Consider the following 27,579-nt stretch of genomic DNA (forward strand, 5'->3'; position numbering starts at 1 on the left):
TTTTATTTCATCATTCTATGATACATCCCGCATGTATATAACATGTCCCTAATTTTCATCCCCCCATAACCTGAAAACTGTAAGGCATAGGACATTCTTATTCACACCAGTGACTCTGACATGTAAGATGATCCAGTACAGCAGTTTTAATCAACATCTGAGATGTAGCAGTTACATTTTTTAAAAATTTGTCATGATCTGTTGTAGAACAACCCCACTAAATTAGAAAACAGTGGTTACGCAGGCCTTATTGCTGGTTGTGAAGGGGCCGCCATGACATTTCATGCTTCAGGGCCCCAAAAAAGTAGGTCTGCCACTGGTTGCGGTGTGAAATTCTTGGCCTTTAAAAGTCTGAAATAATAGAGGGGCGGCACAGCGGTGCAGCTGTTGGCACTGCTGTCTTGTGCTGCATTCATCCTAGGGAAGCAACTTGTGTGGCATTCATATACTGTGTCAGAAATCGTGAGCCATAAGCCGACCATTGCAAGATTCAACATGACTGCCGCCACTGGGATCATTTTGCTAGGTGATTTCCCAAAGTTCTTTTATTCCTAGAGCTATAGCCGTTTGAATTCTGTTACTTGTAGGGATGCTGCTAAATTCTAAACTATTACTTTAGTATACTGTTAAAAGTAGTGATTTCTTCTCTGTACTAATCTTGAGTGTGTGTACATATGATAACACGGGTTGTCACGTGTTTTGTCTTTGTTCATTTCATTGAATCTGTGTAACAGTGCCTTATGTTTTCGTACTTTTCCTATTATCTGGGATAATAAAGTCTACCCAACTTAGCCCTAACCCTGACACTATAATCTACAGCATCAAATCTCAAAGGGTTTCATTCCCAGCCCAGTCATCGTCTATGTGTGGAGTTTTCCAGCTCTGTCTTCTATTGACCTAAACAAACGTATGTGTGGCTTCTTTGGTGCGCACTGCCGGCCTTTCAGCAAAAACCCAAAAGAAAGAAAAAGCCTCACTCACTCTGTAATAGCGGCACATTGGATTAAAGGCATTTGTGCCACAGATAAACACTAGATCATCATTCCTTGGAACAAATACTTTGATGAAATTGTGGCATTCATCCTGAAAAACAGTAAATAAATAAAATGTAGACTTTCATATATTTATAATGCCATTTTTGACAGGCTAATAATAATGTTACTTGCCTTGTGTTTTCCTTTCATGGCACAGTTCTCTCTGTCTGCCTGCCTCGATCTCCATGTTAATTTCTGTAAGCACCCAGAGATCCAAAATAATTAGAGGAATTTGTCTGAACACTTAACGGTCTCCATATACTCTTCACCTCAATTTTTATTGCAAGTTCTGTTTTTTTTGTTTTTTTTTTAATATAACAAAAACAGGTTTTTATCGACTTACCCTGTATGGGACAATTTCATTCTTGTGGGACTCCTGTAAGCTTACAGAATACACCTGGTCCCTGTTCAGAGGCAAACAGCACAGCAAAAGTAACTAAAAGGACGGCTTTCAATATACTGCTTGATTTAAATCTGCATCCGGATCGATATTCTTTGTATATATTGTCGCACTGTTGTTTGCCAATCCAATACAATTAGGAGCCTTTTAAAGATTTACCTGCCAGCGATGAACAGTGTGTCTTGGATTTTCATCATCAGCTGAAAGTCCAGCCGATGCTGAGATTCATTGCCCGAAGGGCGTCCTCTAAATACTGGATATTGCCTTGAATCTGTAAGCAGAAATGAGTTACAGCATTATTTAGGATTATGGAGCTCACAGATCAATAGATGATATTGATTAACTGTATATGTGCCATGTTTAATGGCTTAAACTAAATCCTTCTTTAATGTAATGAATATTAAACAATGTTAGGACTGCATTTGTCTGCATCAGCAGCCTTTTGTTTGTTTTTTTTTTCTGCCATATAAAGCTGAAAGATTCTGTATGTTGTGAGCATGTAGGGAATGACTTCCAGCGTCTGCACTGCTTCACTCAATCAGGAGATTCGCTTTCTGTGGAGCTCGTGCAGACGCCTCAAGCCACCCTGGATGGGATGTCTGCTCCACTGAAATATATTTAGAATCAATGAAGTTTTTTTTTTTTTTTGTATTATTTCCAGTATTCCTTACCTGAATTACAGAATAGGCAGAGAACAATTTAACCCAAAATAATAGAACACTACATTGTCCAAGGAAAGTTTATATTCCAGCAATCAAAAAAAATGAATAAATTGGTTTGAATCTGAGACTAATTAATAAGAAATATACTTTGGTTAGGAAAAAGGGAAAAGTTTGTTATGTTTTAGGTTTATGTTTATGTTATAGGAGAAGAAAAATAACCATCCATCCAGTGCACACTCACTTACACACGTAAAACACACTGAATGTAAGGCTCTATATAATATAAACTCCAATAAATACAGTAGTTACGTACAAGAGTGACAGTCTGTTTTATATGGTAATCATGCACTGGTTCTGATGTTCAGCCCTGAAGACCCCTGTAGCTAGCTGCAGGTTTTCATCCCAACCAATCTTGATTTTTAATTCAACTCCAACGTTAATTGAGCAAACTGTTAATTTCCAATTACAAGCTGGTTATGCTCAATATTTTCTGAATGAATGACAAATTTAGGTTCATGAGAATTCTTTTTTTATTTTTACTATTTTGTAGCTTATAATTTTCTTGTTATTTGTGACCAATATTGACTAATAGGCATATAAGCAGGTAACAATAGAACAGTACAAAAATTTAGATGACAACAAATAAAGCTCGCTGGTGTTGTTCAATTAATTACCACAAAGTAACAGTAAGTCGAGTTTTGAAGGTCCCAAAGTCTATCATCTATCTATCTATTATATAGTGCCTTTCATGTCTACCTATCTATCTTTATACAGCACCCTTCATTTCTTTCTATCTATCTATTATATAGTGCCTTTCATGTCTATATATCTATTTATCTATCTATTATATAGCACCCTTCATTTATATCTATCTATCTATTTTTATTTTTTTATTTTTTTGCCTATTTTTTTTTTTTATTTAGGAATTTGTTAGTTTTCGCATACCCCTTGGGGTCAGAGCGCAGGGTCAGCCATTGAAGGTTAAGGGCTTTGCTCAAGGGCCCAGCAGAGTAGGATCTCTTTTGGCAGTGACTGGGATTTGAACTGACAACCTTCGGGATACCAGCGCAGATCCTTAGCCTCTGAGCCACCACTCCACCCTATCTATCAATCTATCTGTATGTTTGTCTGTCTATACAGTGATCCCTCGCTATATCGCGCTTCGCCTTTCGCGGCTTCACTCTATCGCGGATTTTATATGTAAGCATATTTAAATATATATCGCGGATTTTTTGCTGGTTCGCGGATTTCTGCGGACAATGGATCTTTTAATTTCTGGTACCTGCTTCCTCAGTCGGTTTGCCCAGTTGATTTCATACAATGGACGCTATTGGCAGATGGCTGAGAACCTACCCAGCTTACTTTTGTCTTTCTCTTGCGCTGACTTTCTCTGATCCTGACGTAGGGGGATTGAGCAGGGGGGCTGTTCGCACACCTAGACGATACTGACGCTCGTCTAAAAATGCTGAAAGATTATCTTCACGTTGCTACCTTCTGTGCAGCTGCTTCGTGAAGCGACATGCTGCACGGTACTTCACATACTTAAAAGCACGAAGGGCACGTATTGATTTTTTTATCTGTCTCTCTCTCTCTGCTCCTGACGGAGGGGGTGTGAGCTGCCGCCTTCAACAGCTTTGTGTCGCGGTGCTTCGCATACTTAAAAGCCAAACAGCCCTATTGATTTGTTTGCTTTCCTCTGTCTTTCTGACAGACTCTGCTCCTGACGCGCACTCCTTTGAAGAGGAAAATATGTTTGCATTCTTTTAATTGTGAGACGGAACTGTCATCTCTGTCTTGTCATGGAGCACAGTTTAAACTTTTGAAAAAGAGACAAATGTTTGTTTGCAGTGTTTGAATAACGTTCCTGTCTCTCTACAACCTCCTGTGTTTCTGCGCAAATCTGTGACCCAAGCATGACAATATAAAAATAACCATATAAACATATGGTTTCTACTTCGCGGATTTTCTTATTTCGCAGGTGGCTCTGGAACGCAACCCCCGCGATGGAGGAGGGATTACTGTAGTGCCTTTCATATCTATCTATCTATCTATCTATTTAAAATGTAAATCAAACACTAATAAAAGATTCTGAATGCCAAAAAAAAGAGAGAGAAATGAGAGCTAATTAAACAGTGAGGTCAATTAAAGATAAAAATGATTCATTGTGAGCCTGACTGGAATAAAAACCTGCAGCCACAGGGGGTCCCCAGGACTGAACTTGTGAACCACTGTAATAATGGACATATAATGAAGTTTTCTTAAGTATGGAAATGTAAGAATAACTCACTTTATCTGTGTAGTGCCTCATTTCAGCACTCAGTGTGAAAGAAATTAATAAAAGTCTACATTTAATTTTACTTTACAAGAAAGAAAAAAAAAAGAATGAAAGAAAGAAAGAGAAGGCAAGCAAACCACCCAAACAAGGACAGGATCCCAGAATGGTGTTTCTGCTCCAGGCGGCACGGGGCAGCCTGGTAACGTTAAGACCACTCTGGCGTATGCCCATTTATGGATAACACTTACAGTGATAGTCTATGGTGTCAATGGGTTCATCATCTTCAGGAAAGCTAACCGCCTGCAGCCGAGTTACCACCAACAGTGCCAGGAGAAGGAACAGCTGTATTCCCATCCCCATAGTTGACACAGAAAGTTTAAAAAAAAAAAAAAAAAAAAAAGAACTTTCCGGCTCAGAAGATTGTCACAAAGTTACCTGTAAAAGAACAAAAGAATGAAACAGTTGAGTGCCACAGCAAAGCTTTCCTTGTAATAGGCTACAGTGCAGAGCTGCATTATTTCCAGGCTTTCTCCTCTGAACGGCGCATGGATTGTTTGACAATCCTGATTAGCACTTTTACAGGCTGCGTTGACACATGCAAATTTTTAGCTGAGCTTTTCAGAGCTTTCTGCCTCAGTAATTGGGGACTCTGCTTTTGCCACTTCCACAACATTGTGAAAGGAAGGGCAAAAAAAAAAAAAGTTAAAAAAAAAGCAAAACAAAAAAATCTGACAAAGAGAACTGAATGAATGAGTGGTTTCATTAAATAAAATTGGATGTCCTCTGCAGGCAGTGGATTTCTGCTTAAAATTTCATTATGGAAGTTGTTCACTCCTTCAGTATGACAAAACAAGTTGCTTCACTGTTGTGAAAACATTTCCAGTAACATCATAAAGTGTAACTCGCTTGGCATTCTGGCTTATTGTGTAGCATCCTGAAGTAGAACCTCATGTCCAGTTGTCATATGCCAGGTTAGCATTCATTCCGTCTATCAGTCACCAGCACAAAGTTCTTGGGATTGGAGATAACAAATGATCTCTCCTGTACCTGATGCACGTCTTGCCCCATCAAGAGAGGACAGAAGCAAGGGAGCATAAACCTCCCCCCAATTCCACCCTCACCCCTTTCTACATGGGCAACACAGAGAGTGTATTGACCACCTGCCTCTCGGTCTGGTGTGGGGCCTGAACTATGCAGAGCAGGTGCAGAGCGGCTGAACAAATCTTTGGGACATTTCTCCTACCCATGTGGGAGCTCTACAGCAAACGCTTCCAAAACAGGCCAGAGACCACATACAGTACACCCTGACATTGGACTGTTTGCCCTACTGCCCCCTGGCAGCCTGTACCAAAGTTATGGTGTAGAACTGGTAGATTTCATAAAAGTTTTGTCCCACACGCCATTAGAATCATCAATGATCAGCCTGTTAAAAGAATGCAATGTTGTTTAATCTTGTTATTCTACTTGTTTTTCTTGCCCATAATCAGGCCAGGTGATGCCATTTCATTCTGCTATGCACTACTGTGTGTGGTTTTGAATGACAAATAAAGTTAACCTTGAACCTTTATTATCCATCCATTATCCAACCCGCTATATCCTAACACAGGGTCATGGGGGTCTGCTGGAGCCAATCCCAGCTTACACAGGGCATAAGGCAGGAACAAATCTCCGGGCAGGGCGCCAGCCCATCGCAGGGCACACACCCACACACCAAGCACACACTAGGGACAATTTAGGATCGCCAATGCACCTAACCTGCATGTCTTTGGACTGTGGGAGGAAACCCATGCAGATACGGGGAGAACATGCAGACTCCATGCAGGGAGGACCCGGGAAGCAAATCCAGGTCTCCTTACTGCGAGGCAGCAGCGCTACCACATCGCCACCGTGCCACCCTGAACCTTGATTATGCAAAATTAAAGTAATGAAAACACATCCACCATCATAAGAGGACAAATGTCTGTGTGTCTGTCTATTTGTCTGTCCGGTTGATATGTCTCTGTCACTCCAACTATTTTTAGTAACAGAATACATTATACTTGTCATTCCAACAGATTTCACATCACAAAAATTAACTCTGCTTTTACGAATCCCATACCAAATGGCCTATAACAGAGACATATGCGTGGCATTTGTCATTTCAACAGATGTGGCATCACAAACATTAGCACTGCTTTTAAGAATCCCATACCAAACAGCATATAAAAGAGACAGATGTGTTGCATTTGTCATTCCAACAGATAGCACATTACACAAATTAATATTGCTTTTACAAATCCTGTACTAAATAGTGTATAACAGAGTTATATGCACTGCATTTGGCATTCCAACAGATGGGGCATCACAAACATTAACACTTTTTACAATTCCCATACCAAATGGCATAGAACAGAGACATATGCATGTCATTTGTTATTCCGACAGTTGGCATATCAAAAACAGTAACACTGATTTTAAGAATTCCATACCAAACAGCATATAACAGAGTCATATGTTTTGCATTTGTCATTCCAACAGGTGGCACATTACAAAAATTAATATTGCTTATTTCAAATCCTATACCATATAAAAGAGATATATGCACTGCATTTGTCATTCCAACAGATGGGGCATCACAGACATTAACACTTTTTATGAATCCCATACCAAATGGCATAGAACAGAGACATATGCATTGTATTTGTCATTCCAACAGATAGCGCATCACAAAAATTGACACTGCTTTTATGAATCCTATATCAATTGGCATATAAGACAGACATATGCATGACATTTGTTATTCCAACAGATGGCACATCACAAACATTAACACTGTCTTTATGAATCCCATACCAAATGGCATATAAGAAAGATGTATGCATTGCATGGTGCACTGCAAATGTTAATGCTGAGGCCTACATTGTTTAGCTACTTAGATTTCAAACCACTTCATATGGGTAACACAGGTAGTAATAAGATAATATGTGTTTGTCTGTCTGCGTTCGTTTGAATGCTATCTCTCTGTCATTACAAAAGAAGACACATCACAAACATTTTTTAGTAAAAAGTGCATTTCATTTGTCATTCCAGTAGAAGGCCCATCACAAACATTAACACTTCTTTTACAAATCCCATACACTGAGACGAGTGCATTGCATGGTGCAGTGTAAATGTTAATGCGGAGGTCTACGTTGATTACTTAGATTTCTACCCATCTTAGATGTGGAGCACTGCTAGTTCATAATAACTGTGTATATTTTAAATTTACTACCAAGATTCATTTACAACACCAGTCATGTTGCATCAGAGAGAGTCCTTTAAGTAACTGACTTTAACATTTGGGAGCTTGACATAGAAGGCACTATACTAGAGTGATTCCTGTAACTGTTTCAAACAGGTTGACATAAAAGGCAATGTAGTTAACTCTAGCAGACTAAATGTCTCACCAGACCGTAACCTTCTGCCGGCAGACTTCGACTATCCACAAGATGGAGGATATAAAAGGCACCATACCAGACCGATGTACACAGCTCTGTGGCTGACTGTAACATTCCACAGATCGATAAATCAGTGTTTCCCAACCTCGGTCCTGGGGGCCCACTGTGACTGCAGGTTTTTGTTCCAACCAGATTCCTAATCAGTGACAACACCTGATAGCTCTTATTATTTAGCCTTTATTCTACATTCAGAAAAGCACAGCAGCATGATTTTTTACATTTATAAGACATTTAGAAATATTTCTGCTTTTGCTATAGATTTAAATGCTTAACTCTCTTTTGTTGATTTCATTCTATTTTGCCCTTTATCTGTGCAGTTTTTCCCCTTCGTTGCATCTTATTAATGTCAATTAAAAACGAGCAGAGCTGACACCCTGGCAAACAACACGGAATAATCAAAGGCTACAAGTACGTTAGCATCAGACCCACTAATTAATAAATAATGGATTAGTTAAACAATTAGAACACCTAGAAAAGTAGAATAAGAATCAAGATGAAAATATTGTTAAAAAGAAAAAAATACATTATTCCCATATAACTGATTGGTACATTTTAATATTATATATGTATTTTTTTTTCTTTTCCAAACTTAGTGTTCTAATTTCTATATTGTTCCCAAAACACAGAACTTGGGAAATAACACTTCACTTAATTAGCCCAGGAGTCCAATTAAAAACAGAAGCTGGTTGGAAGAAAAGCCTGCAGCCACAGTGTGCCCGCAGGACCGAGGTTGGGAAACACTGACATAAATAACATTCCCGTAGTGTTCTGTAACGATCTTTAGATGGACAGACCTCATAGCGATACACAGCGTAATTCATAGGTGCCTTCTTTTTTTGTTTTTTTCTCTGACACTGTGCAGCAAGATATTATAAAAAATGAACACTTAACAGCTCTTGATCAATGACAAGGCAACGTTTGTGTCCTCTGCAAGTGACGAAAAGGGATGCGAACCACACTTAGCTTTGATCTCACTTGGATTCCCATCTTGCTCTTTTCCAATATTAGCATTGCTATCAGGTCTGTAATTATAGTGCTTCAGTGGACATGGCTGAATAAGTACTTTAGAAAACAAATTACATTGTAGCATTAGATGATGCAGAGCCAGAGACTAAGTACTCCCTGCATTCAAGCAGAGCTTTCAGAGAATTATGTTCTTTATACCTCAGAGCCTGACATAAGTTTAAACATCATTTTAACCCATTTGTGGTCATTTATGATAGCACAGCGTATGCACTTATTCCGGTCCTGGAAAAACGTTGACGTCAGTGATCCTCTCTCTATCCGTGTGCTGTGGGATTTCTGACAGCCATATTTCTGTCCTCTATCCTCTCCCTTACAGTGAGGAGTGCAAAACAGCCAGCCAATTAATAATATCTGTACTAATGAGAGAGCTTTCCATAGATTGCATTCTTACAAAACACTCACCATTGAATTTATATAACAATGGTAAAATGACTCAGAATGCAAATCAGAGGTGCAGAATAATAACAGAGTAATGAGATGAGGCCTCAATGAACACTGTAAAGGAAAAAGCTGCCATTAGAATGTTAGGAGGTTTAGGAACGTGAGTGCAAGACTCGGGTGCCACCCAGCCAAGCCACGTCACATTACACGTCTTTCATAGCGATTGTTCAGTCACAGAGTTCATTTGCATTATCTGAGCAGGTTGAAGGCTGTCATGTAGTCTGACACTCATCCCAACAAGATTTTGTCTTAAGTCGTAGGGACAGGTGACATCTGTGCATGAGAGATGACAAGCAATGAGCGTTCACCATGAAGTACAATGTATGTAAAGTGACATTCTCAGTTGACGAGATCAGCATCTCCACTTGTCAAGGTTCACAGCCCTCTGATTATAAGTCGTGTAATCTGACATACTTGGGTGGCAGCATCAGCATCTTCACTTGTTTTGCATCTCCTCTGACTAGAAGTTGTGTAATGTGACATCAGCTTAAAAGTTGTAGAAGACAATCATTTTGAAAAAAAAATGGTATTTGGTATTACTTATCAGAAGGTATTTGGTTGTTTGTGGGTTTAAGAGGTGTAGGAGGATATTCAGAGGAGAATGCTAAGTCAAATGCTTTACTTTTTAAATTAGACGCTTCAATCAAGTGTCAGAAATCACGACTGGAGCTCCTCATGCCTGCGGCAATATGCCTTCATGAAGCCTCACTGTGAGTGATCTCTTATCTTTAGCCAAGTGTGAAGTCTTATCTGGCTTTTTGTAATTCTTGTGTGTGTCTGAAGGGCTCTGTTGTTATTGTTTATTATAATATTTCTATATTTTTGAACCTCTGTAAAATTTTAAATTCCTCTTGGAACAAATAAGGTTTGTTTGTTTGTTTTCTATCTATCTTACAGTGCTTTACATATTGATCTATTATATAGTTCCTTTCAAATCTAACTTACAGTGCCTTACATATCTATCTATCTATCAAGCACCATTACTAATTGAATTATACGGTGAACAGCGCACGTACATATTGCCTTTGAATGTCCCCGTGCTCCACTGATTAACTGCTGGCAGAGTGAATACAGTAGAGAGTTTCAGCGTCCATCATCTCCCCGCCTGTAATGTTTGTTTTCTACTTCCTGTCTGTCATAGGCTCCTGTTGCTGCGTCATGGTCTGGTAAGGAGCAGCTGCCATGCGACTACTTGTTGGTGGCATTCCTCACCTAAACTTTGGCCCCCCTTTTAGCAGTCATTCTTGATTCATTTCCTTTATGTCCGATCTCACTCATTACAACACAGATGTCATGGGGCAAGCAGCAGCTAAAACCAGCAAAAGGCACATGCTGGGTACAATCTGGATGGGGCAGCAGTCCATCACAGGGCACACTCAATTTCGTCAACACTTTCACTCATACCCAGTCTGGTTAATTCTTTGGTTCTTATGTAGAAGATGTTTAGCTCTTTATTGTGACCAAAATTCTGATTTATTTATTATCAAATAATATTCTGGCAGAACAACCCCGATTCCATCTCAACATAAATTGGCCTTCACAAGCAATCCTGAGTGCAGAGAAGAGAGTGACAGGGTAGCGGAGTCTGTCCTGACCACACAAGGCTTCAAGCCCAGTGTATTCCTAGCCTCAATCACTCATCCACTCGCACAGATCCAATATCATCTACCTAATCACCATGTCTTTGGGATGTGAAAGAAATCCAGAACACAAGGGGGGAAAAAATGTTACAGATCGGAAGAAAATCTATCATTCCATGCAGAGAGCCACTGAGCTGGGATTTGAACCCAAAGTCACTCTGCAGTTGTGAGTCCATCAGTGCACTACCTTGAAGCCCATCCACAATTTGTAGCTTTTCCCTATTCAGTCCAAAGAAATCTTGTAGTTAAAGAGAGGCAAACACTGTGTGAAAACAAGCCCAACAAGTAATTGGAACACAGTGAGGTCAGTTTGAAGTGTGGATTATTTCCTTTAGCTGAAGGGCTCAAACCTAGACGTATTCTGAGTGAAGCGAGTCTCTGTGGCATGCCACCGGTGATATGATGTGGCACAACTCGTCGCCACAGTAGGGTAATCTGAACCTCACTCTCAGCTCTCTGTCTGTACCAGAATGGTGCCCGATCAAAATACATCTTGAGATTTCAGTTGAGATTGCTCCAGTGCTTCACAACAAGACCCACAGGGTGCCCATGGAAATTTAACAAGCTCATATTAAAGGATAAGTTTGGTGTTTTTCAAGTCCAAGTTATTTCTTCACAAACATGCTATATATGCATTTGCAATGCGAAACTGTGTGCTAAAGTTAAGTGCTTTCGATAAATTAAAAAAAAAAAAAAAACATCTTACCCACACTGGCACTTTACATTGTAGTCTATGGGGCACTGAGGAAAAGCTTAAATACTTGCCAAATACGTCTATTTTTCAAGCCCAGCCCAGTATTGACCTGCAACTTACGATTACACACACGTGTTAGAATAGCTTATACATATCGTTTTTTAACAAACACACACCATTATTATGACAGTCAGAAACTTTGACAGACCAATGCCAGCTATGCAGTTGTTCCTGCGTAGCAACCTTTCAGCCCCCATGATGTGGTTTCCTCTCAAAAGACCAAATCACAGTAAATGTTTTTGTGACACGTGGTTGGATTTGTTTTGACTCACTTCAATATTTATGTGAGAATTCGCAGCAGCAAATAGAAAACGTATCCTTACCACGAGAAAAACTCTACCAGGAATATGTGATCAAACGATTTTTTCCAGATCCCTTTTGTGTTGACAAACATGAATCGGAAAAACAGAAAGGTGCGGGTCAACACTTGACAGTTGCTTTGGCTTGAAAAACGGACATTTTTGGTAAGTTAAGTTTTTCCTTCAAGCTCCATACTCTCCATTGTAAAGTGCCAGAGCATAAAAAATATTTTTTAAAATTTATATACAAAGTGCTTAACTTTAGATCACAATTTTGCATAGCAAATGCATATGAGGCATGTTTGTGAAGAAATAACATCAATTTCAGGAGACAGATACCTACTTATAATATTATCAGTCATAACATTTATAAGAGTTTATGGAGTTTAAGAGTGGATATGTTCAGGGTCTGTAGACACATAAAGGCCATCACTTACACAGGAGTCCCTAAACCCCCCAAACTATTTCACAAACTTGCAAATGACAGTCTAGGGGGTGGGCGGTTTCATTACTACACTGAAAATAACCAGAAGCCTCTGGTGATGGCCCGGCCCTTGGTTGAGTCAGAGGATCCTGATGTTGATCCTTGGGTTAGGAGTGTAGCAGCAATGCACTTGGTAACTGGAATCGTTTTTGGAAGGAAAACCATTGAAGACGCAATTTTGGTCATTCAGTTAAGTTCCTGCACTTTTGAACTTACAAGAAAATGACAGTTATTTTAATACAGCAGAAGGCGTTTTCCCATCCCGTGTTTTAAGTGCCACCATGATCTCTCGAACGCACCTCACTTCACACCGTGTCGCTCTTCTTTGCGCGCCATGCATTTTGCATAAAGGTCACAGTTCCTGTGGTGCGTTGGGAGTGCAACACACAAAAGTGGTCAGGGACCACAAGTGGCTCGGGGCCTGCACTGTACAGGAACTCACTGGTTCCTGAAAACAAAGTTCCTGTGGTGAGAAAGCATCTCATGTTAGCCTTATTAACATGCTGGTTTGACCATATTGGTTATACTGTCCACTTCATTTGAGTTAAATTTACCAAACAAAATTGTTTTTCTCAAACTTGAATTCACAACTGATGACAAAGGACTGTGACTGTCATGCTTTGCACAGTTTGGCCTGTTGCATTAGGCCACAACAGGCAACTTGTTTCAGAATTAATCATCGGCAGTCTTCTTCTTCTTTCGGCTGCTCCCGTTAGGGGTTGCCAAAGCGGATCATCTTCTTCCTGCCCTCGTCATCTTGCACTGTCACACCCATCACCTTCATGTCCTCTCTCACCACATCCCTCCTCTTTGGCCTTCCTCTTTTCCTCTTATCTGTCAGCTCTATCCTTAGCACCCTTCTCTCATTATACTCAGCATCTCTCCTCTGCACATGTCCAAACCAATGTAATCTCGCCTCTCTGACTTTGTCTCCAACCTGAGCTGACCCTCTAATGTCCTCATTTCTAATCCTGTCCGTCCTCGTCACACCCAATGCAAATCTTCCCATCTTTAACTCTGCCACCTCCAGCTCTGTCTCCTGTGCCACCGTCTCCAACCCATATAACATAGCTGGTCTCACCACCGTCCTGTAGACCTTCCCTTTCACTCTTGCTGATACCCGTCTGTCACACATCACTCCTGACACTCTTCTCCACCCATTCCACCCTGCCTGCACTCTCTTCTTCACCTCTCTTCCACAATCCCCCTTACTCTGTACTGTTGAACCCAACTATTTAAACTCATCAGCAGTAAACAGCAAAATATCCATCTGAACTCATGTATTCCTTAAGCAGTAGAGCTACCTGGATAACATCACGTTCATCATGTCAGCTATTCACTTGTCTGATACGAGATGCAATTTAACCGCTGTGTTTCACACTTGTAATTGTCAGGATGTGTGCGTTTTGTAATGGCTTGAATTGGTTGCTAGTACTTGTCGCTGTGTTGAACTTTCTTATCGCAAACAGTGCGCTGGGCTGGATTATTTTCCCCATCTTTGAAAGGTGACACTATTTAAAGCTTTGTTTCTACACAACCATTGTCACTGTACAGTGTCACAGTGTGCGTATGAGCCAAGGACTTGTGGGTGTGTCTAAGGGCATAATAACTGTCAATCAAAATCGCCAATCCCACCCGCTGTGCTGGGGTCCGCAGCATTACTCTACGTTCATGGTGGTTCTGTTTGTTCCAGTAGGAAAGTGCAAGTGTGAATTTGTGGTTTTTGTGACACTTTAACGTTTCAAATGACAAATTTCAGGTGATAGGTGTGGAGGACTAGGAGTCCCAAGCATTAAACATTTCCAAAGCATGTAGTTCTACAAATGCCCACATAAAAACTCAGCTAGTAACAAAGGCAAACAAAGAATCTTTATATAAAAATATTTATTCTTCACAAGAAAAATGCTCTGCATCACTGAGAAACTCCAAAAAGCATAAAAGGCATACAATGGCTGTTAAAGGCAAATCCAAAATCAAACTAAGTCCTGATACGAAATCCCAAAAAACTCAAAAAACGAGAGCAATAGGTCAAAAAATCCAGTAAGTGATAAAACACAAGACAGACACAAAAACTTACCACTCTGAAGCGCATTCACAATGAACCACCAGAAACTGCGAAACACCCTCTTAATTTATAGGGCAGATGGCAGTTCCTGGAGGTGATAGGCAGGTGGGCTTGCTGCTTTGAGGACCGCCCACAAAAAACACGCGGAACATAACAAAGGCAAAACAAAGAAGGATGCATATAATCAAAATAAGGAATCTAGAATGAAGAGACATAAAACATGAATTGGAACCCCAGAGCCCTGGCTAAGACTTGACAATAGACCTTAAGCCTTAAAGTCTGGTCAAGCAGAACAGAATTGCAGTGTATTCTGGGAAAACTGAAAGGCCAATCAGGATTGAGAGTATTTTACTTAGTTAGAAAGTGCAGCTTTTGATTTCTGATGTTATGTCTCAGCCAGTGCCGTGAACTAGGAGAGTTCCAATGCACAACTGGTCCCAAAAATGACTCAAAATGCCCACTAGAGGTGGGGGTGAGGGGGCCATCAAAGACCAGTTAGCCACAAAAAGAGCAATCTTTATCAATAAAAAGATTTTGTTTTTTGCAAAAATACTTTGTGGCACGAAAGCAAAAGAGTTACCTTAAAAGACCAACAAGTCCCAATACACAAAATCAAAGAATTAAAAAAAGAAAAAACAGACCACCAAACTAAACAAAATCCAGTAAATCACACAAGCATGGAAAACTCACAAAGAAACTTGAAAAACACCAGCGCATTCAATAAACTGCAAGGGACTGTAGGTTTTCAGTCCCTTGATGGTGAGGGGCAGGTGGCGCCGACTCTTGGGGGACCACCCACAAGACACATGGAACAAAACAGAACAAGCATAGACACAGAGAAATGAAATAATATTCAAAACTAATAAGAAACACAATTATTAACACCAGTAGCACTATTAGCATATACAAAAGAAGCAAAAATGGACAAAAAGGACATAAAGAAATCATATGAAGACCAGCCGGTTGGAGGAACCCTGACTTAATATAACACCGGGTGGGGTTCCCTGGCACCTGTTCATGCTCCTTATTTTTATATTTTCTTGGTTTAATTTAAAGTGCTTTTCCTATGTTTATTATAATGTATTACTATGCTGCTCTTGTGTTTTGTAGATGGTAGGGCCACCCCGTGGTCCCCACTCCTGAGCCTCACCTCTGACTATTTATGACAGAGCAGACGTTTGGTGGGGTCTTTGTGAGTCTTGTGTTTTTTAATTAGATTTACTGCTTTGGTGGATTACTCTTTTGGATCACTCATTGTCACTTGTTTGAATTTGTTCCTAAAGAGAAATTAAAAATGTCTTACATTACAGTTTGAGTTAAAGCCCCCTCTACTTTCATCACCCCCTGTGAATTAATTGACGACACTGCTCATGTTCACTTCCGCCGCACTAAAAAGTTCTCCATATTAGGCTTCTTGACACGGTGCATTGTGTGAACGGTGATATTGTGTTCCCTGCATACACTGGTGTGGGCACAGCAAACAGGAATCAGGAATATGACAATATGTAAGACAATCGTTATGTTTTGATCACATCAAACTTTCTTATTATGGTGAGCTTGTCAGTTTATTTATGGGATCTACATTTAATATAAATATTTATAGTTTGCTGGGCTACTTTGGTAAGTTTATGATGTTTACAGTCACGATCACTATAGACCAGCTGAATGTATTTAATTTAAGTGCTTGGAGTCACCATTAAAATATACTTTTTCTAATCTGATCCATAGGAATTTAAAATCCAAAATGTAGTACACATTCTTCTGCACTCAAGTACTAACACTTGTTAAATAAGAAATCGAATCTCTGGATGTCACTCAGGCAAAATCACAGCATGCGTACGTTTTCTTCAATATGGTTAAACATTCTGGTCGAATTACGTTCACAGGAATTGTTTGTTGCCGCCGTCTTTGTTTCAGTAAGGTGACAGTGTCTGAGATTCAAAGAGTTCATGACACAGACTCAGACGAGAGGATCATCATCTCTTTTAATGGATTATAGGCTTGGCGAGATTTCTGATCAAATACTACAAAGTCCTTCAACATGAAACACTAAACTGTTGTAACAGCCTGATGTCAGGATGGGTCAGCTCCAAAAGATGTGATGAAAGAACTTAAATTGCCTGTGTGCAAAGAGACAGCTGGGCATGAAATAAAACCTCCGGATCATCAAAAGAAGCTGGCATACTGTGTCAGGACAATATGGCGGACAGTTTGGGCTCTTTCTGTCCTGTCCTATGCTAACATATTGGAGGTATGAAAGGAGTTGGCACCCTAAGTGTTAAAACTCAGGATGCAGGCTTTCCTTCTGTTTTTAACTGGATGGAGTTTTACTCCAGATGCAAATGCTGAACTTTGAGATTTTAGCGCTGGGCGAAAGGCACCATTTGGGTGGGACAAATGGGAGGTCACTTTTGACTGCCATAAACCTGGCATCTTCTAACTATAACTGACGAATCATAAAATTACCTTGAACTATTGGATAGGTTGATTCATTTATGTAACATACAAGGCACTAACTAGCATTTGCTAATTGTGGTTAATGTTATCTGCAGACATTACAACACGCAGCAGAAAAAAGTATGAAGACCGCCAATAAGAGAAGCTCAGTAATCTATAATATGAAGAAAAGTAGTTAGGACTCCCGTATAATCACCAGCAGTATAAAACTTTCAGTAGGCTAAATCCACAAGGCTGTTTTCACTTATAAACATGGATATTAGGCTCCGTTTTCACCCACACTGCTCTCCAAAAACTGAGACTTTTGAAAAGCCAAATACTTTTAAAAATGCCGGTTCAGCATAGCAGTGTGGATGGGTAAAAACTGAGAATTTTGAAAACGTAGACTATAATCACACTCATAAGCACATCTATGCCTTGGTGAAGAAGGCACAGCAAGGTGTGTACCACCTCAGACGCCTCAGAGATTTCAAGCTGCCCTCCCAGATACTTATGAACTTCTATACATCCACCATGGAAAGCATCCTGACAGGAAGTATCACCGCATGGTTTAAAAAACGGCAAGCAGCAGGACCTCAAGGCTTTTAAACAGAGTGGTGCGGTCAGATAAACGCATGACAAGGTGCGCGCTCACTGACCTCCAGGACATCTACGCCTAGCCATGTCATACCAGAGCAAGGACAATTATATGCAATACCAGCCATCCCAGCAATGGCTTCTTCTCTGTGCTGCGGTCAGGTGAATGATACCGATGTCTAAAGTCCATGCAGTTCAGAGAGACTGAGCCAGAGCTTCTGTCCACAGCCCATCCACATCCTACATGAGGACGGTGTCTACAAGTACATGATGCCCTTTTCTTAAATCACTCTCACATTAAGTTATTTAAATGCAGTCTTCTATTTAGTTATTTGTATTACTTATTAGTTATTATTATTTATGACTTCTGCATAATTCTATTAATGATTTTTAAGTTTATAAAGTTGTGTATTGTTATTGCCCTGTGTTGGTCTCAAGACACAGTCTTAGGTGTTGAGCAACTAAGCATTTTACTGTATATTGTACGGTATGGATAATTTAAATGTGACAAATCAAATTTGGTTTGACTTGATTTGATTGGTTTGTGCTTATTACGTGGCCTTTCCTTAATTGGATCCAGCTCATTACATTTTTTCAGTCTCTGCGTTCGCCGTGTGTTACTCTCAGTAACAATTCTACCTCATCATCGGTCCTAACTAAGTTTGTTTGTTTTTCTTATTCACGATTGCTGTTCTCCGTGTGTCTAAACACAAACTGCAAATGAATTTCTACCATGGAGGACACTTCCTATTCTTGTGCACATGCCCAGTGTACATTGTGGAACCTGGGGTGTGTGCAGCCCCCTTAACCCCAACACAGACGGGCAGACACAAATACTGTCCAGCACACACATTTTTATCTTAAGTGGGGCGATGCTTTCCCTTTACTCCCCTCTACAGAGCACAATACACAAGCAGAATCACACTCCTTTCTTCTCTCTCTCAGTCTCCTGCCTCTACTCCTCTCCCAGCAAGCTTCGTCTTCCTCCTCCCGACTCTGGCTCCTCGATTGGAGTGAGGCGGCCCCTTTTATATGGCACCCGGAAGTGCTCTAGATCTTCCAGCAGCACTTTTGGGAGTGGGGGAAGTGCTGCAACCCGGGGCTCAGAAACTGTTCAGGCGCCCCCTGGTGGTAGCCACAGGCCCCAGGAGGGTTGAGCTTGTAAGCTCCAAACCCGTGGCCCTGCTGTGAGCCAAGGGGGTTGCCCTCTCGTTGCCCTGAAAACACCCTCTCCTTCCATTAGAGCCACGTCCCGGCCAGGGCCCACCACAATGTGTATGACTACTTCATACAAGTTTTCAGTCGCTAAACTGTGGCAGGGAGATACTTTCATAAGCGATGTGAAAACGCTGGTGTGGACGGATATCATTTTGGTTTAAACACACCCTTTAAAATAAAAACGCAGTGTTGTGGACCAAGACTTAATCACCTGCTATGGTCATTTCTAAGGAAGGCTGAGTCTGTTCAGCAGAGCTTGGAGGGTAAAGCTCCATAAAAAGATCCACCAACTGCTGAAAGTGGTCCAGGGGAGCAAGTTGAGGGAGGTCGCTGCTGATGTTCCTTTAGAAATTCCCTCGTGTAGCTGTGCTCACTTCCATCAGTCCTACTGTTTTGATGTGGAATTAAATGCTCTTTGTGGTCAAACCTGCACTGTCAGCAAACTGCACAGTGAAGAATTTGCAAAGTGACCGGGTGATGAACTCAGTCAGAGACAGAATCAACCGAAGCATGAAAGCCAAAACACTGAACAAGAATCGTAGTCAAGAATGCAAATAATAATAATAATACTTATTATTGGAATGCTAATAATTTCAAAATAATAATTAAAAAAAAACACTTTATTTTTTTCCAGACGTCGGGTAACTAGAGGTCCATCATGCTTAAGGCATTGCATCAATGACAAACACCGTGACCTCTGATAACGCAGCCAAACTTTTGGTAACCAAAAGTTGCACCTTGATAACAGGTCCCCGGAAATGATGGCACCCACAAACAAAACAATGTGGTAGTACAAATTAATAATAATTACAATTATATACTTTATTCCAGGTTGGCACGGTGGTGCAGTGGTAGAGCTGCTGCCTTTGCAGTAAGGGGACCAATGTTCATGTCCCAGGTCCTCAGTGCATGGAGTTTGCATGTGTCTGTGTGGGTTTCCTCCTGGTGCTCCAGTTTCCCCCCACAGTCCAAATACGTACAGGTTAGGTGGACTGGTGATGCTAACTTGGTCCTGGGGTGTGTGTGTGTGTGTTCAGCCTGTGATGGACTGGCGCCCTGTCCAGGGTTTATTCCTGCCTTGCACCCTGTGCCAGCTGGGATAGGCTCTAACTATACAACCCTGGTCTGGATTAAGCAGGTAAGAATATCCATCCATCCATTTTCCAACCCGCTGAATCCGAACACAGGGTCACGGGGGTCTGCTGGAGCCAATCCCAGCCAACACAGGGCACAAGGCAGGAACCAATCCCAGGCAGGGTGCCAACCCATCGCAGGACACACACAAACACACCCACACACCAAGCACACACTAGGGCCAATTTAGAATCGCCAATCCACCTAACCTGCATGTCTTTGGACTGTGGGAGGAAACCGGAGCGCCCGGAGGAAACCCACACAGACACGGGGAGAACATGCAAACTCCACGCAGGGAGGACCCGGGAAGCGAACCCGGGTCTCCTAACTGCGAGGCAGCAGCACTACCACTGCGCAACCGTGACGCCCACAGGTAAGAATATGACAAGACTTTATTCTAGAGGTGACAAATTGACAAAGCACCCAGCTATAAATGTAATTATTTGATACTCTGTAGGAATTATAAAAAATGACACTATAATATTTTTTTCTAGTTATTTTACTCATAACAGTACCATATCAGGTGGCAGTTTTTGTAAAGAGCAGATGTGTTTCATTGGAATTCTAAGTACTCCATCTGTTTGCCTAAAGCATCCTGATTAGTTAAATTCAGCGTTTCTTGATCTTTGGGTCAGTGACATGTTTGCAATGGGCCACCACATCACTGCATAGTAAAGTTAGCCGAGTTGGTCCAAACGTGAGTGATAAACCGCCCTCTGTTTAGTGTGCAAAAACAATGCCAATAAGTCATCACAGAGAGCTTTCGTTTCTATAGCACAAAAATATAAAAAAATATTCCCCATGACGTCACCTTCCCAGTCACTACCAGAGAAACAATCAAACCGAGATGACTGACAAGCTAAGATACGAACAAGAAAAGGGACAAGGGGAGGGAATGACTGATGAGATTGTGAGGCGAGAGGGCCGCGGCGCTATTTGAAATGTCAAAATGGAATTAATTGATGTGGCACAAGAATGTGACGATTTTCCGAGTGTTATGAAGGGCGAGTGAATAGCATCGGGGCATACAAGTCATACGCTGAAAGCAGCTCCAGTGGCCATGGTCGATAGCTCATCGTGTGCTCGCCATTCAGGCATAGAATTGAATCAGAATCTTTAGCAGAGGTGTTAGGAAGAATACCACATCGTCACACTTTTCTTAAGTGCTTGGATAAATTTCAATCTACTGACAGTGGGAAGGACAATTTTGGACCACTGAGAGCCATAAGAACACCAGAAATGATCACATCGTTGAGACAAGGGGTAGACCGAGTTCAACACAGTGTCAGTCGGCAGCATTAAACACTTGAAAGGGGACAGTTCACCAAATTATTAATCAAGAGTTATCCTATCCCCGCATAAATTACACATAGTGCCTACATTTTTTAGAACTAATTTAGCTACTTTTTTTACTCAGTTTATTGAATTGTTATATGAAAACTGGGATATACTGAACTATCTACACATTATTTTAGTGATACTGTATGTGCTGTTAATGGTGGGACTCTTTTGATTTGAAAAATATTTGCAGTTTAAGACAAGGTAAATAAACAGCACTGATTAATTATTTTTTAACTACTTTATTCTTTACTTGGCACCAATAATCAAATGAGTAAGTTAAGTGACCGACCATACAAATCATCAGATCTGCACCCCAAGAATTTCTTTACTAAAGTTACGCATTTACACTGACAGTCAGTGCGTTTACATGCACACACATAACCGGATTAAAGTGAATAACCCGATTAAGGCAGAAATCGGACTGATTAATAATCAGATAAGTAATCTTCTGGAGTTCCCCTTTGTCAAAACGCTCCAACGTCATTAAACTGTGCAAAAAAAAACGTCATCATCAGCCGCCATGAATCTAAAAATAAGCCTGACTCCCTATGACAATTATGTTTTATAGATATGTTTAGTCAAACTGACGCTTTATTTATAGGTTTCTCTTACCAGATTGCATGCAGCACACGTTTCTGTTTGGCTACGTGACTGAGCCCTGCAAAGGAAAGGCATAGCGGTACGTGTGCTTCTCGCATGACACCCAGTGCCGCCGAACAATAATGATAATAATGCAGCTATTGTTACTCCAGTAAGTACTGCGTGACTTGTTACTTTAAACGTGTCATCCTACTGCTCTCGAGATTGAGTGGCTGAGCTTAGCACTGCACGTTCAGCTCATCAATGTTAATTTAGGAATTCCTGAAATACTAAGACCAGTTATTTCAGCCAGGAGAAGGAATAATGTGATTGCCTGAATGTTTGCCTCTGGAAATTTATTTTTTGGAAGCCTTTACCCCTGGCTGCTGAAAATGCATGTGAAGCTAACATGTGCGCCAGCTGACAGAGTACAACGGATTGGCGCAGGCTACAAAATCCTCAACAGTAACCTGGTTAAGGGTTGACGTGGCCACATCATCAGGTTATTCATGGAGGAATCCACCTCTGATAAAACAGCTTTCACAGAGGCCAATAGCCCGATTTCTCTAATCGCAATAAGAGTTTGCGTGGCATTTTAGAAATCAGATTTCTGTGAATAATCAGGTTATTGAAGCACGATATGTGACAGAAAAATTAGAATTATTGTTTCATTAACAATACGTTTACTTTACACTACTCTTTTTTAGAACTATTCATGTAAGAAATATGGTATGCTTGAAATGATACAGAAACATTTACTGTTTTATTATTATTATAATATGGTCATTGCTATTTGTCTATGTATGGCTCTGTTGTCATCATGGTGATAATCCCCTTCTTGGGTCCCATTATGGTTTTGATTTTCTTATTTGGATTCTCAGAGTTTAAGTAGCCCTGGTTTAACTGATTCACTTGCTGCCACCGCCCTATCTATGGCATAGTGAGATGGCAGACAAACAGGCTGCTTTAGACCAATGAGTGATGTGAATGCACACATCTGATATGTGCTTCTCCAACAGAGTTGTGTGGCAGACATAACTGATTGATAGATTACAAATCTGACAGGTACTGGTCGATAATAAAACATAAAAAAAATCTGATATCAGTATCAGGTCCAATTTCAAGATCACTTCAATATAATGATGCATTAATTATAAGCCACAGAAGCAACTAAACACTATGTGGTTTGCTAGGCATAACATTGACTGTGCGGCCATTTTTCACTCAGACTACCAACAACAACAAAAATAGCTGTATGCAACAATTGTTCATTAAATAACTTCAGTTACAGAAATAAGAAAAGAAAAATTATAATACAACATATTTAGTTAGTACCTGGATAAGCTTCCTGTCTACCCCAAAGGTGGAGATTTATTTGAGAAAATCGAGACATTGAGTGAAAACAACCTGAAAGCAAAATCTGAAACACTGGGCCGCAGTACAGTGTGCTGAAAACAACAAAGAAAATTTTTAAAATTCAAATTCCATGTTACATTTATTTGATATGTTCATGAAGTTAAAGTAACTGGCAAAAAAGGTTTAAGAGAAGAAATAAAATGTGTGTCTCATTTGTTTAGTCTGTGCTCCTCACTTCACCTTCGTCAGCAGTGGTGTCTCAAATGTTGTAAATCGCCTTTGATAAAGGCGTCAGCCAAATAAGAAGTAGTAATAATTAAAGTCATCGGTTTATCTAGAAGAATGGCGGCAACCTGTCAATTAGTCAATTAGCGTAAGCCGTCCAAATTCAAGGTGTTCATAACCAATGTAATGATATTTTTGAATGGCTGTGGCGAATTACAGAGACGTACAGTAAGTAATGGGAGAGCACCTCAGAAGAAGACTACATTTTTATATACTGTACATACGCTAGAGCTCATCAGGCAAGCCCAACATGTGTTTGGAGGAGGATAAAATGACACCATTTAAATCAATGAGGGCAGAAAGAAATGATGACTGTGTTGATGTGACATTATCATAAAAAGAAATGCAGTTGAAGTGTGAATCAGTGTAAGCCGCCCTGCTTTCTGGGCAATCATCAGAAATGTAATGATATATTTCATGAGGTTGAAGTACATAATAAACAAGAAGAGCTGGGTCAAATATTTAAAATACATTAAAATATATGCTTCAATTTAAATATTCAATGTCTAAATATTCTTGATTATACTAGAAATTTGTCAGTTTCCGCCCTCTGTTAGAGGGCCATACAGGGCTAGATCACTAGTAAGGGATCAAAAATCTTCTATATAATAAAATATTAAGGTCTATCTGTGTGTCCGGTCCCTTAAAGCAATCTGATTTGTCAGTTTGGCTTCAATATGATTGGTCAGTTTGGCTTTGATGATGCAATTGAAATAGGAATTGCCGGTGTGAGACACACGAGGAGGAGTAAAGGTGTAGGAGGGACGCTGAGAGTCACCTGCACAGACAGGAGTTCTAAAAGCAGGCAGTGATGAGCAAGGTGTCTTGAAATGACGGAGTCTGACTATCAGGCTTTACAAGAAATGCGGATGAGAGAGGGAGTGCCAGTCATGAGAGATTCAGACATGCGAGGATACAGAGGAAAGGTTACATATAGGTCGTGATATATCGAATGTTTTACAATTTATTCTAATACCTGTCTTCAACAACTAACTTGGTAATCAAAAATAGTATATACATAATCACTGACCTTGAAATAGTCTAAAACGATACCCCACATGTTTGTGTTTGAAATTTGTTGTTTTATAACTTTTAGGAGTGGCTCTTAGAGGGCTAGGACCACTGGTGAAGAATCAAATATCAAAAATATGATCACATTCGTGACCAGCGACCTCAAAATAGCATAAAGCAACACTCCACATGCCTATATTACCGACCCGCATTTTTTCAAATTTTGGTTGACACCCCCCCCTGTACCCAATTAAAGGGTGAACCCCTGGGGTCAATGGGTGTGACACGTATAACTTCAAGTTCTTCCGATCATTCTTGCAGGAGACACCTACTGATTTACTCCTTATCATAAAAGTGTACTTTCTGTTATATTTTTTAGCCAGGGTTTTTTCCCCGGCTGAGGTTCAAATCTTTGTTGCTGTGTCCTTTTTTGTTCATCATTGAGCTGTTTATTTACATTAATGTTACTTTTGTTTATGTGTTTTCATTGCCTTTGGTTATATTCCTTGTGTTTTGTGGGTAATCACCTCCAAGTACTGCCCTCCTCCCTATAAATCCAGGGGGGGTCTCCCACCGTACCTGACGGTTCACTTTGAATGCACCTGGGAGTTGATAAGTTTTTCTCAGGTTCTGCTCTGCTTTTGTGATTGTTTTTCTGGATTCCTGACCTTTTTTGCACTGTTTTCTGACCATTTTTTCCTTTGGATTCTGTACTGGGATTTGGCTGCTTTTGGATTTGCCATTTGTAGGTCTTTTATGCTCTTTGGATCTTCACATTGTGACATATTGTTTTTTTAAAGAGAATGTATTTGCCCTTATTCCTAGCCTGGCTTTGACAGTGATATCCCCCTCTAGTGGGTGTTTTTGGAAATGTTGTTTGAACTCCCAGTCCATTACAATCTCCTGCACAAAATAAGGCCTAAATATGAAGATAGTTCAGGTCTAGAGGGCAAAAACAAATAGAGGGGAACCTCAAAAAGCTCAGTGCTTTGCATAACTAAACATCAAGATGATTTGAATGGTATAGCATGCATGGGTATTTTCTTCTACTGGGGAGAGAGGAGGCGTCGGACAAAAGTGATTTCTAAGCATTCAGAAGCAATTCTTATAAACATAATAATGAATATCAGAATCCAATTGGACACAGGAAAGGCTGATTATCGGCATTTTCAAAGACATGCACTGAATTAGGCTTTTGTTGAAAAGATTAGGACCACCTGGGGTAAAAACATTTCTGCTGTCATTTCTATTGTGTTTTAGTTATTGATGACACGTTTCGAGTCAAACCCCCTATGAGATGGTTTTATTGCTGGGTGTATACAAATAGAAAAGATTATTTCTTCCACTGCAAAAGCTGCATTTTAATGGCAGATACACACAACCATATTAAATGTGATTCTCTGCACTTTCATCAGATTACAGCAGAGGGCTAAAAACGTAGAAAATGCAACCTGATTAAAAGGTTCTCTTGCACTTTGAAAGCTCAGTAACACTTCTGTCGAGATAACTAGCATTTGGTGATGATGCTGAGGCTTTTACAAGCACAACGGCTTCTGGTGGCCTTTTTACGTTTTCTTTTTTTTTTGCCTTCACTTACATTCCCTGCAAGAAGCAAAACAACTTCAGCTATTTCCTAAGTGTAAACTGCATGAGCTGTGCCTGGCTAACAACACAGCAATGATACAAAACTTCAGGTCCGTCAGCTGCAATGAAAGCCATCAGATCTACTGCTGTAACGGCAAAAAGGACAATGCTGTTTTCTAAACTGGCGACTTTAACTTAACAATGTTAGTGAAGAACACAAACATGAAAAATGGCAGCGATACCAGCTGAGGTTGCCAAGCAGTCTTATTATGCTAAGAGTAAGAGTTACTAAAAAGTGCAAAGAAAGCACCACATAGCACATGTTCAGAAATGCTGGTCTGGCAGACAGCTGGAGAAATAGATGAGGGCCAGAAGAAGAAGTAGACATTGTATTTATATAGTGCTCTTCAGGACACTCAAAGAAATTTACATAGGTTGGAGCCGCTTCCACCTGTTGGAGAGGAGGCCATGCGGACTTTTATAGGAGGTAGCAGCATTTGTTGGGTTTTGACCACAATGAGCGTCACACTCCACAGTCTTTAAGATACATGCTTGCGTCAATATCTCTAGTCTCCAAGAACTCTTATATAGGCTGCAGGGGGATTCCCTTACAAGAGATTAGAACTGGCCATTCAGCCCATAAATGCCTGCCAGTGCTATTCACTTAATTCTTCTAAAATAGCATCAAGTCGTATTTTGACTGTCCCTAAAGTCCTACTGTCTTGCACACTACTTGGTCACTTATTCAGTTTCTTCTGTATAAAGAAAAACTTCCTAATGTTTGTGCAACATTCACCCTTAACAGTTTCCCAGCCGTGTTCTCGATGAACTCATTTTAAAGTTACCGTCTCGATCCACTGGACTCGTGCCATTCATCATTTTAAACACCTCAATCATGTCTCCTCTTAATCTTTTTTGGCTTAAAACTCGAGAGAGAAACAAATTTATTAGAATCTCCTCTATTGGGAGTTTCCTGCGACACACTCCATTAATAGCTGGGAGACTTCTGGCCCATTCGCATTTCCTTTCCTTTAGTTGTGTACGACTCACAAGCACGTTCCTTCAAGCTGCCTTGTGCCTTGGGCTCTGAGTTCTGAGTTACTGTCGATTAAGTATATTTGAGAATATTAGATATATATAATGTAACCCTAATATCCTGTACAGCTCACAGGTGACACTTTTAGATTTTACAAATTAGAGCTTTGTGTGTATATTCCTAAGCAGCACACAGCATAAATGCGGAAATGCGTACAGTGAATATGTAGATAGACATAAGCACACACCAGACACTCCAATTTGGGCAATCCATGTACAGAATGCAGATTTTAAGGCTGATGCAGATGTGTGTTTATATTTATACCAGCTGTGTAAGCCTGTGCTGTAAAAAGCCCGAGCTCCTAGAAACTATCAAAATCGTCAGAAAAAAAATTGAAATGCGGAGTCAGCGGTTTTGTTTTGCGGGTGTGCTCTCCTCCGTTGTCT

General features: G+C 40.4%; 1 protein-coding gene across 8 annotated transcripts in view; it reads right to left on the minus strand.

Annotated features, from left to right (window-relative positions):
* Nucleotides 1–27,579, minus strand: part of sema6dl (sema domain, transmembrane domain (TM), and cytoplasmic domain, (semaphorin) 6D, like) — a 480,425-nt gene that overhangs the window by 29,270 nt on the left and 423,576 nt on the right. For all 8 annotated transcript variants that reach the window (XM_051920673.1, XM_051920672.1, XM_051920671.1 and 5 more), the window contains 5 exons: nucleotides 4,620–4,806; nucleotides 1,594–1,705; nucleotides 1,378–1,438; nucleotides 1,167–1,229; nucleotides 982–1,083 (listed from right to left, as the gene is read on the minus strand). In XM_051920673.1, coding sequence (XP_051776633.1) covers nucleotides 982–1,083; nucleotides 1,167–1,229; nucleotides 1,378–1,438; nucleotides 1,594–1,705; nucleotides 4,620–4,731 — 450 coding nt within the window. In that variant the 5' untranslated portion in view covers nucleotides 4,732–4,806. The remainder of the gene's footprint in view (nucleotides 1–981; nucleotides 1,084–1,166; nucleotides 1,230–1,377; nucleotides 1,439–1,593; nucleotides 1,706–4,619; nucleotides 4,807–27,579) is intronic.

Source organism: Erpetoichthys calabaricus, chromosome 17 (genome assembly GCF_900747795.2).
Source record: "Erpetoichthys calabaricus chromosome 17, fErpCal1.3, whole genome shotgun sequence".
Classification (NCBI taxonomy): domain Eukaryota; kingdom Metazoa; phylum Chordata; class Cladistia; order Polypteriformes; family Polypteridae; genus Erpetoichthys; species Erpetoichthys calabaricus.